Source organism: Pithys albifrons, chromosome 12 (genome assembly GCF_047495875.1).
Source record: "Pithys albifrons albifrons isolate INPA30051 chromosome 12, PitAlb_v1, whole genome shotgun sequence".
NCBI lineage: Eukaryota > Metazoa > Chordata > Aves > Passeriformes > Thamnophilidae > Pithys > Pithys albifrons.
The window spans coordinates 12,393,778-12,405,841 of NC_092469.1; the positions used below are offsets into that span (position 1 = coordinate 12,393,778).

Below are 12,064 nucleotides of genomic sequence, written 5' to 3' on the forward strand. Positions count from 1 at the left end.
GGACAGACGTGGCCACCCCCAGACTCCATTTGTCAACTGTCCACTGGCAGAGCTCATTCTGTTTAGAGAGCTGTCTGAGCCTGGAATAGAGAGCGCAACTGCAACGGGGAATTTGCTTCCAAAACCCAGCACCCTGGATTGTGCTGTGGGTCTGACTGTGGTGTCTGACACGGGGAATCCAGAGCAATGGGGAACTGCTCCCCAGGGAAAAGTGGCACTTTGCAGTGGCAGCATCTGCCCAGAGATGCCCTGGTTGACCTGGGCCAGCAGCTGTGCAGAGGGATAATTACCCCAGAATGAGAAGTTTTGATCTCCCAAGCAGCGTTTACCTTCCCAGGGAACCCCTGGAGAAGGAAATATTATGGATGATGATGAGAAAATGAGATGTATTGTTTGAGTGGAACTCTTTTAATTTATAAGGTTTAATTTGCTATGGGTGCATCTAGAACCCGAAGAAGGGCTCCTTAGATGAAGTGCAAGGAAAATCCCGGCTGGATCTCCGTTCCCAGGGAACAAAGGAGGCGGCCGCGCGCCCCCTGGTGGAGCGCTGGGGCCACGGCAGGGAGCGCCAGCAAAGCAGCTTCACTCTGCTGGCTCTCGGCTCTCTGCTTCCATAGGATTTTTTTTTTTAAATATCTCGCCAGTTATTAAAACTATACCAATGATATTTTAATTGTACATCTCTATGCCCACACGAGAAATGCATAAATCAACTCTGTCAATACTGTATTTCAGTTGCCATGTTCTCATCTCCTTACCACAAAAGAGGTAGCATAGTGACAATGGAATGACCATTCAGGTACCCTCATAGAAGGTGACTCAGCTAGAGGTTACCTTTTCCAGAAATGTTTTTCTCAACCTTTTCTATACTATTCCATGTTCACCGCAGTGCACGCCTAAACTCTACACTTGGGCATAAGCCAAGACTGAGAGGGACTACTTTGAACCTTCTATATGTAGTGATGACTTATATAATTGGAGCCCATTAAATCCTTAGGGCCCACACAATGCGGAATGAGGGTGGGTTTTTTAATCCACACTGCACATAATCACCCCTGAAAACTTACTCTACTGTATCTGTAAAGAGATTCACACAGTTGCTTCGATGTTAAAAACAAACAGGTTATTTGGGTCAGGTAACAGCACGGAAATCCTTCTGTGAGGTGGAGTTATGTCACTCGATTGCATAAAATTTTGTAAGGAAGAAGTGTATACACTTCTCAGCATGCTTAAATTCCATTATATTCGGTATAAGAAATTTAGTTTCTCAGACTTACAAAAAACTGAGGAACAAAAAAGTTTTCATAAACTTTTTTATTACTCCTATAAAAGAATGTTTGCAAACAGGTGTTAACTGTCATGATTGCTGTACATGTGCATTCTGTTACTTAGTCCTCTGAAGATGTAAAAATAACCTCTACAAATAGCACACTATTTACAAAACAGCAAAGCTTTATTGTTTCCATTGGTTTAAAAACATGAGTGAAATGGAATTTTGGTTTTCAAAAAAGCAAAGACTGTTGTTAAAGGCAAAAAATACCCAGTAGAGAGCACATCCCAGAGTTATTACCTGGCTGTTGTCTTGCAGGGATCTTGGCACAGATTAATACCACCCTGTTCCCATCAGGTATGTCCTTTACAGAGAGAACAAACAGCCTCTAACTATAAAAGCTTTATGAACAGCATTTTTTAATTATGTTGTTCAAGATAAAAGCCTGGGTGGTTTCTCAGATGTGTCTCTTGGACAAACTGGTCATGCTGCACAACACCCAGGAGCACTATCACAAGAGGGCTAATGAGCACACAGGACAGAAATGTGTCAGTCCTCACCTTTCTTCCCATATAACTAATGCATCCCAGAGAGGTCAGTTCACACCCGTCCCTTGCATGGGATTGCTGCTTTTCCAGAGAGCCAGAAATCTTGAGGGGTACCAGCTTGTGTGTGTTGAATAGTCTGTAGCTGTGGATTTCTACTTGGCTGTTGTGTGTGGTAGTAACTCGAGTCTTTATTCACTTTGGCTGCCCAACTGCTTTGAAGTGTGAGCTGGCATCTCCACTGGGCAGCACTTGTGCCGTTTGGGTGAACCAGCCTGTCCCCACCACCTTCCCCCTCAACCGTGGGTCCAGCAGTGCCAGTGTCAGACAGGGAGGGTGTTCCTACATGATTCACCATCGCACACAGAACAGGTTCAAAGTGTATGCAACATTTTATTGAAAAAATACGAACGTTCTGTACATAAAGTACAACTTAATGGGCTTAATAAAATCTCCAGAGACTTATTGGTTAACATAGGTCTTCTTTTCTTCTCCCTCTAAGGGCATAAAGCATACAATGAAGCAGCAGGTCCCCTGTACTTGTGCAAGTGCCACCCCCTGGCTGTGTGTACAGCACAGCACTTGGCTCTGCAGAAGGGACTCCAGCATGCTCAATGTACTCTGATGGATGGTCTGCAAAAAATTTAAAGCATGGAAGAACTGCACAGGACTGGTCCTTCAATCCACTGATGATTCAGAATTTATTGTGAGATCTCTGTTCTCCTAAACAGTCTGCATCTGCATATCCAATATTTCTGACAAATAAATACAAAAATAAATAGGGATCTGGCCTCACAGAACCTGAAGTCTCAGAAGCAACACAACTTATAGCAAGCTACATACATAGTTTCAACTATATCAACATAATTTATTTAAATCTCTATCAATAAATGTATTAAAAGTATAAATTCTTATCCAATACTGAGAGTTTAGTTCTGGAAATAAACCCAGAAAAAGAAAGCTTTTTCAGTCCTCTCTTACAATTTAGTGTGCTCTTAGAAAATGCTTTATAGCTGAACTTCAGCAGAAACTAGCTGCTATATAATGTATTTCTATTCCCCAAACCTAATAGAAAAAGCTTTTTAAATCTTTTTACAGTAACTGGCTTTCGTGTCCTAACTTTACATACAGTTACTAAAAAAACTGCACATAGCAGTGCTGACTAAAAGTAGGTTTAGTGTTAAAACTACATGCACAAATGCTGGAGTACCAAAGCAGAAACTTAATAATGTGACAGCTTCACAACTGATTTATGTTGCTAATTGGATGGTGTAACCAAGACTGCAATCCCAAAAGATATGTATGTTGCAAATGGAAAGACAATGAATAGGACTTGATGAGGAGGAAGTTAGGCAAAAAACCCTTTTTCTCTTCTCCATTTAAAACCGGAATGTCCGTTATCACCAAGAAGGTAAATGTAGACCAGCATGAGAAGCTTCTAAATCAGGAGTAAATGGTGATGACTTCTCGGCCTCCGCCTCTAACAAGTAATACTCTCTCCAGACCCTCAGTCAAAACTTCAAGAAACTCCATGTCTGTTTCAGTAAAGTCAAGGACAAAAGACATACTAAAACCAAAATACAGTGTTAGCCTCTGCCCTGGGTTTATACGGCAAAGCTTCTGTGAGATGAGACCAGGGGCTGCTCCCATGTCAAACCGAGCCAGTTCCATATGGCTCCAAAACAAACCCACCACTACCTAAAGCTGAGCCTGTCAGCAATGCTGGTGGCACCAGGTCACAGTCACACTCCCTGCCATGAATACTGAGTGTTTTTCAGTCACAGTGGCTCAGTCTCTCCAGGGAGGGATGGGGCAATAAGCATCCTCACCCATAACCTCAAGTTTAAAATCTCTCCTGAGCTGCAGTTCAAACCCCCTTATGCTAAGAGGAATGTTTCTATCCTTTCTTTCTAAACAGCTATTACAACTACTAGTACTATCCAGATTTAGAAGAAAATAATCATTTGGCCTGTGATTTGTGACATACTTTTTTGGCACAGGCTAAATTAGTGGTACAAACAAAGGCTGAAGAGCAGCTCTGGACAGCTGACTGGAGCACCAACAACCTCTCTCCAGCTCACAACCCTCAACTCTGGCCTTGCCTAGGGGCATGGTGCAAGGATCCCTGTAAGTATCAAAATACTGTGAGTTTGAATTTTAATCTTACCAGAGCTTTGTACTTGGACCTAAGCCCCAAACTCTCATGTGTGATCTATGTCTGACATACTCCCTTCTCTTTCAGGACTTCCTGTTGACTCAAGTTCAGATATTGCTCTGCCCAGAGCACTGGCTGCTGTGAACGCCTTCTTAAGTATCTGCTACATCCACTTTCGAGAATTAAATTCAACCAACAAATACCTAAAATCAAGTAAGAATTTAGACAAGACTAAATTTAAACCTACAAGGTTTCCAGAGGAACCAGTGGCAACTTTTACTTCAAGCAATTACTGCCTAGCAGCTACAAGCCAGCAGCCTCCCCTCAGTGGACACTTTGTCACATATTACAGCAAGACAGTACTGGTGGCAAAATGAATTCAGGAGCACAAATTAAAGAAAAATCCTTCTTTGTAGCCCAGACATTGCCTGAAAGGATACAGTTTTCATCCCCATCAGTATTCTTTGGAGGACCAGGCATGTTGAGGAGCACGAGTCTGGCATCATGGGATCTATTTACAATAACTTCATTTAGCTTCACTGCTGTGTGCATCCTTCGGACATTAGACTGGTTCCTGCAGAAAGAGCACATTCAAACTTACTGTTAGAAACATGCCCTGAGAACTAATTATTAAAAAGGCCATTAAAAGCATAATTTAAATCTCCTAAATATCCTGTAAAATGTCAACTCAGCACACAGTAAATTTTTTCAAACTTAATGATGAAGAAAACAAAAGAGATTCCAGAGTTCTTCAGGTACAGCTAGTCCATCGGTAAGATCTCTTGAGTCAAGTCACCAGTTTAAAAAGTTACATTGCTCTTCAAAAAGCACATTTATAAAGAGGATTTAGTCTTGAATAAGAAGTTAAAACACAATTGTGCAAGGGGATGTGCTCTTTGACCGTGGACACTTATGACTGCAGAGCCTTCCCTCAGGGCCTCACATCCACAGCAGCACAGCCCATCCACCTCTCCATTCGCAGGACCAGAAAACTTCTTCTAAAAACATCAGGACCAAGTAGGAGACTGGCATCATTGCACTCCACACTTCCCATAAGTGCACTTCCCTCTTTGTGTTGAACAGCAGTTGGCACCTCCAGAGAAAGCCTGGTTTACTACAGGTTGTAATCACAGGATAGGGAAATAAAGGATCGCAACCTTCAAGGGGCTGGATGTATCCCTGCCATGGGGCCTTTATGCAGTGCAGTAAGAATGTTAACCTCTCCTTCAGCTGGACACTAATCCACCTCTCTGCCTGACTATTTACAAGAAACACTTCTACCCAGGTATCCTTAAAATCTCAATCATGCTTTCAGACTTGAGTAGCCACTTGGTTCAAATGTTATGGGAGAGAAGGGAATAGATGCAGCATCTCATAAGCCTCTGCTCCTTAAGAATCCAGGCTAAGAGAGGTAACAGCATTACTTATTCAGAATATATTAACACAAAATAACATCAGTTCATGCAGGAACTGAACTCAAAAGCATCCTTTGGGGATTTCGAGGCAGGGAATGTTTCCTTCTTATAGGAAATCAAATACTATTTTGGTAACATCAAAGGAATTACAGTACAGAAATAAACTTATCAAAGGGAGAACATTTCTACAGCTTTGAGGATTTTCCACTTGGTTTTTTTCTTCATTTTAATATATTAAAACAAGCATTAGTAGAAACAAATCAAATACAAGTCTTTGGTTTCATTAACTTAGTTTTGCATGATATGAGTGAAAGTCTTTAGTAACCTTGCTGCTCTTCCAAATATTCAGATTTGCAAAGAAATTAATTTATAGAGACAGAAAACAGAAGATGCAGTGGGAAGAATCATGTTTATTCTACTAACAGCATAATTTACCCACTGTGAATTATCTCTTTGTTACTTCATGTTCGTATTTAATTTGGAGCAAGGACACTCTTTGTCTTCATCACATCAGCTTCAGAAAGCCAGGGATAACACTGAGGCCAGATTATGTTTACAGGAAGTGAGGGAGAAACCAGCAGCAGGAACCACATGCTGTTATTAACTATGTATAGTTTTGGAAAGAGAACTAAAAACTGAAGGTTCAATTTTCTCTAAAGTGATATTTAAAATTGGTATGTCCCCAGTGATTTGAAGGTGTAGGCTATAAGAAAGGGCTTCCTTAGTGTTCAGAAACTGCCAGAAATAACATCCTAGCAGTGTTGTGGGATGAGAGCTTCTCTAAATGAGTAATGTTTCCCCTGCTTGAGTCATACTCTGCTTAAGAAAATAGGTTCAGACCTGTAACTGTTTTCTGTCCTGACTTAGTTCTTGTCTGTAGTTTGTTACAACCTATGTATAATTATACTTAGCTTAAGTAGCTAATCCTGCTCCCTTTAAAACATTGCTAAAACTGCTCAACGCTAATGCCTTTTTTTTCTTCCATCATTGCTTACAGTTTTCCTGCTTTCAGTTGAGAAAATGAAGCTTTCCCTCTCGAATATCTTAATGTACTTCTAAGTTAAATAACAAACTTACAAGTTTTCCCACTCTCTGAAAGCATGGAAGAGGAAAAAGTACAGGCAGTTAACACCAAATTCAGCAGAATTTCTACAGTATGACTCAGTCTAAAACACACTTGAATTATGATTTATTAGGAAAAATCTGGAACTTTGCCAAATATGCAAAACTGACTGACTGAACTCTTCATGTGAGATGCAGGACATCAAAGAAGTCACAGGAGACTCACATATTTTTATACAAAACCAAAATAGACCTTTACTTCTAGCTCCTCAGAGGGCACACACGTGGGACTACAGCTGTTGTTATATGTCAGTGCTCCTTCAGCAGCAAGTCTGTCTCAGAGGGTTTTATAACACATAAAATATTCTATTCCAAGTCATTCATCACCATCTCCACAGCTTCTTCCTTTCTGTCTTAAACACTACACATTAGATAGCAAAGTTATCAGTCTTTTAATTCTGATTAGATCGGTGAAATTATTAGTCTGGCGTGTTTTATTGAGCTATTTGGGAGACAAGAGGAAAGCTGTTATAGGATTTAACAGCTTCAGTTTGGCATTTGACTACACCATGTAAAATCTGGTGCCACATTTAATTGGTTGGAGGTTTCTCAGGAGGTAACTGCTGTCTTTTGAGGAGTCAGGCCTTAATGTTGATTGTGCAAGTCTAAAACAAGGATTAGGAAACAAAAGAGAATAAAAGCACAGCACATGTAGTTTCAGGAGGTGCAAGGTGTTGACTTAGAAATGAGACTCACGGTTTAATACTGATGAGATCTCTAAAGCTTCCCACGGCACTGCCTCGGTTCCGCTTCTCAGCATCACATTTTTCTTTTGTCCAGGTCATCTGGATATTCTCAGGAACTGGGTCCCCCTCATCTTCTTCATCCGAGTAGAGGCTCTCCAGACGTGCTATTGAGTGTCTGTCCTTCACCAGCTGAGCCTAGAGGGCACATGAACAACAAGGTGAACTCAGAGACTTTATTTTACGCTCTCTGGTTCTCTTTTTAAGCAATGAAAGACTTTTTTTTGTTCCATTGTATCTTTTATTTTGTTCAGTCAATTCAGCTTTTCAGACAGCTCTGATACCAGGCATCTGCCCTAGCCAATAATCTTACATACCAAACTGACTTTAAACAGTTTTGATGGGTGTAAGCCGTGCAGAATTTGGACTGACAGAGGCCTGTATCTATACAAGGAAAAAAAAGTCAGTCTAGCTCACATCATGACATGGTCAGAAACAACAGACAAGTCTGACTCAAAACTGACAACAACAACAATTAAAAGCTGGACAAACACATGCAGAAAAGTTGTATCATCTGCACCTTTCATATCTATGAAATGTCCTATAAGTCCAAACTGGAATGACATCTTTAGTAGGAAAACAGGATATACTATAAATTGAGACAAATACCGGATATCCCATACAAAGAAAAAAGAACTACATGCAATTTTGAGAAACAAAAAACGTTACACTAAGAGTATTTCCTTACATCTTTAGAACAGAGGAGTTAAATTTAAGCAGCAGCTACGTAACACACTAGTAGGAAGGAACGTTTGTGTCATCCCCCTCAGCAGCCCAGAGCAAAGAACCACAAATGACATACCTCCCTTTCCCTCTCGGTTTTTGTCAGCCTCATTTGCCTCAGCATCTGAGATCTCTGTTCCATCATTAGAGTTCTCTCATAAGTATATGCTGAGATATCACTATTGTGCTGCAGAAATAAGGACAAATATTGTGCTTTTAATCAAGTCATAACCAATCATCACCACTTGCATAATAAAGTGGAAACCCGGCTCAATTCCCTTACCATTTCTACCACTTCTACCTCTGCCTCTATTCGGAGTTGATAGAGGAAAGTAGCCAAATCCTTCTTCATCTGGATGCTGTTATCATCCATTTGAGCTACAGTAAAAATTCTCATTTTGCATTTTCTCCAAACCTGGTCAGAGAATACAAACTCTCAGTATTTGAACCAATAATATTCTGCTCTAAAAAACAGAAACTTAGCAACATATCCACTTTCATTTATCAATACAGGCTCTGTTACCAGGCCCTGTTTCTTTAAACTAATGCATGCAGAAGTAGGTAGGTGACATTCTCTGACTAGCTGCTTACTTTGTGCTGTTTGAGAAGGAAAGGAAGCAACATCAACATGCCTCCATCATGCACAATCCACCACACATCAATGTTGCCTTCATTGTAACGCTCATGATTGCTGGGGTAGAAAGACACATTTTTGGGCACCAGCAGAGCCAGGTGGGCTGCAGTTGTGCAGCGAACAGTGCCTGCCCGAAAGGGAAGAACAGAGTTACTTCCAGTTCTGCAACAATGATCTACCATTTAAAAAAATAAATGTTACTCGCAGAGCAAATGTCAGCAAACCATAAAAGTCATCGCTTAAAAAAGGAAAGTTTGCACAGCAAAGCTTGCATAAACAGGTCAGTTCAAATGACAAAGCCAGGATAAAGCAGACTCACAGAACACAAGCCCTATTTCATATTTGAAATAAAAGCAGCAATCTCCAAAGCCAAGTATGAGAAGAATCCGTCTGCTCTGTTCTAATTTGACTGAGTTAAGTAACTGTACCACAGGAGAAGGAGAGGGATAGAGGTAAGGAGAGTGTTATTCAACAGTGAAGGGTAAGTTAGAACCAGTGACAAGAGAAAGAAACAAATTATAGTTTGCCATAAAACCAGCGCCTCTCAAGTCCATAATGTTCTAACCATTCATTAGGCACATGAGTTTTAGCTGCCACAATAATCTTTGAGTATCTTTCATAGGTCTTTAACCTACAGGAAGTGGCATTTGAAAAAGAGCAGTTTTATGAGAAATTATCTACTTCACCCATCAGTATTAGAAGAAACCAGACTAAAACCCAAAACGAATTTCACAAGGATTCTGTTAAAGTCCTGTGTTACCATGTGAATAATAATCTCTGTTCACAATGTCTGATCACAGAGAACCTTTAATGCTCACCTATAAATGTCTTCCAAGACCTTGGATCTTCACTTTGTCTCCAGCCATAGGGCCATCCCAACACCACAGTGTTATGCTTCATTCCACCTAGTCCACAGGACTGGATCAAGTGAGCAATTCCTTCTCGAACTTTATTGGCTACAACTACTTGACAAAATCCCTTAACCTTCTCAATTTCCATCATATTCTTAATAGTCTGCAAGAGAGACAAGGAAAAACCTCAGAACCCAAAGAACTCCTAGCATTGCCGAATCATGTGATCACAATGTCAATTCCTGTTCACGTGTCCACAGGTAAAACACATTTCAATGCAAAGTTCTTATCAGCTTTCCTTAATAAAACAAAATATAAAATGCCCACTAATTGTGTATCTTAAACAAGTATTACACAGTTTCCTTCCAAACATAATAATTTCTAACAGATTAAGATTAGGGTTTATTGGTTTGTGCCATCATCTCCTATTCACAGTAGAAGTCAATGATCTCTGTGATTTCCAGTTTCAAATTACCAAGTAACATGCTGTGTTTATATTACATTTACAAATATAAGCACCAAATCCCATACATGTATCAAGTGTATCCCTTCATTTGTTTAAAAACTTAAATAAGCTTGGTCAACACATGGCCCATGAATTAGTTGTCCTTCTGTAACAATTTTCCCATATAAAATGCCTTGGGGAAGAAAACAGATCTGCTGATGCTATACAGATGTAAACAGGGCTATGATATTATAGAATGAGTTATTAACAAATTTTCAGCACTATCCTTCAATGTTTTCTGTTATAAATTAATCAACACACTGAAACAGATAAAGCAAATTTGTTAAGCTTGACAGTTACTGAAATGTTGCTTGGGATGTTCAGAAAGCTAGAGTCCTCTTCCCTCCATTAAGCAGCATAAAGAAACTTCCATAGTAACTTTTTCTTACAAATGAAGACAGTTCTATGAAGTAAGGCTATTTATACAAGTTTTGAGCATTGATCTTGCATTCCCAAAGCCACAACTGGCAGCTGAAACATGTTTGCAAGCCCTTTACTGAACAGCTGTAGTACTACTCAACTAATCCTGTATTTCATAAAGCCTTATTAACATGCTTTTTAACAGGTATGACTGGGAAACAAAATTACACATTACCTGCCCACTCACCCCTTTCTACTTCAGGGATTTGTTTAAGACACTCACCTGTTCAGCAGCCTGGGCTTCTCCATATGTTTCCAAGAAATTCCCTTGGATCACTGATCCTATGATAGTCAAACCTTTACCAGCTTTCAACTGGGATGCAAATGTTAACAATCTAGGGTATTTTACATGTAAATCTTCATCAAGTTTCAGAAGCACCAGCAACTGAGGCCTAGAGAAAATAAAAAGGCAATGTATTTTTTAACTAAAGCTTTAAGAAAAACACTTATAAAATCCCTGCTTTTCATCACTTATATTGTGCTTGAATATTAACTCTGAAACCATACATCCTTTCTGTATCTCATACATTAGAGGGGTTTTACTTAATATTTCTCTTGATTGACAGCAGATGTGAAATATTGTGGGAATTCTGCTGCTGCATTGTGTGACAGTCATAAACCCCACCTTACCTTAAGAAGCTTGTATTAGTGTTTTATTTACAGGCTTGTTCTCAAGGCTCTTCTAAGTACTATTACAGCGCACAGTGTGTTCGTACTGTAAGACTGTTCTCCCAGATCTATCTAGATACTTGTGCCAAGAAGGTATCCATATTCTATCTGTATCTATCCAGAAACCTGGCACATGGAAAACACAAATATTTTCATCTAAACAGAGATCCAACCTTCCTTCTATCCCTTAAGGTGTTCTGTCCCTTAAGTTATCTTCCTTCTGTCCCTTAAATTATCTTCTGTTTCATGTTATGGCTGAACAAGTAGAAGAGCTATAAAAGTCTGTCTTTGGTAGATCCCTCGTCATCTGGTTCAGAACCCAAGAGGTGTGCAATGCCCAAATAATTAGGAGGGTTCTTGGCTCCTTAATTTGTTCTCAACACAAAGTCAGTGGGAATAATGCTGGTCACTGTTTCAAGTTCCTGTCCTCTGGAACTCTGGACTCCAGTTTCCCAGGTTCCACTTTTGAATCACCAATTTGGAGACCAGTTAAAGATCCAAAGGGCATGAAAGGTGTGCCCATACAGTAGGGCTTGGCACTGACAAAGCAGCTTACTGCAGACTCAGCACTTCTTTTTTTAACATTCTGTGCATTTCAATTCATTCACACCAACCAAAAGTAACTTGTTCAGAGTCCATTTTAATTCCTTAAGTGTAATAATGAGTATTTCATACTCAGGGTATTCCATTAGTCTGGGAGAGGTACCTCCAGTTCTTGGTGTGTGGAGGCCCCTCCTCCAGCCTGAGTAAGGCGTATCTTGCTGCGCTGAGCGACAGGCCCCGGATACCATCACCCCACTCCTTCTCTGCTCTGTGAAGAAACACAGTTTACCCAATATACCACAAGCATTTCATTACACACTTACAGTCAGGCTATAGAGACATCAGTACTTTACAATGAGTTTAATAATGTGATACATAGCACACATCATGTATCTATTTATCACTTGTACATGAATGTCTGTGATACCACAGATCACATGAGAAAAATGCAAATGTTTCAGTCAAATAT

At 40.0% G+C, this 12,064-nt stretch overlaps 1 protein-coding gene across 3 annotated transcripts in view; it reads right to left on the reverse strand.

Moving 5' to 3' along the window:
* Positions 1 to 2,188: 2,188 nt before the first annotated feature.
* The window catches only part of SLC12A4 (solute carrier family 12 member 4), a 46,870-nt gene continuing 36,994 nt past the window's right edge, over positions 2,189 to 12,064 (reverse strand). For 2 of the 3 annotated variants that reach the window (XM_071567855.1, XM_071567856.1), the window contains exons 16-24: positions 11,759 to 11,863; positions 10,607 to 10,775; positions 9,426 to 9,621; positions 8,565 to 8,734; positions 8,257 to 8,388; positions 8,053 to 8,160; positions 7,204 to 7,388; positions 4,411 to 4,544; positions 2,189 to 3,350 (exon numbers count right to left, since the gene is read on the reverse strand). In XM_071567855.1, the coding sequence (XP_071423956.1) occupies positions 3,259 to 3,350; positions 4,411 to 4,544; positions 7,204 to 7,388; positions 8,053 to 8,160; positions 8,257 to 8,388; positions 8,565 to 8,734; positions 9,426 to 9,621; positions 10,607 to 10,775; positions 11,759 to 11,863 (1,291 nt within the window). In that variant the 3' untranslated portion in view covers positions 2,189 to 3,258. Of the gene's footprint in view, positions 3,351 to 4,410; positions 4,545 to 7,203; positions 7,389 to 7,567; positions 7,635 to 8,052; positions 8,161 to 8,256; positions 8,389 to 8,564; positions 8,735 to 9,425; positions 9,622 to 10,606; positions 10,776 to 11,758; positions 11,864 to 12,064 lie in introns of those variants that run through there. The other variant, XM_071567857.1, reaches the window with a different exon arrangement.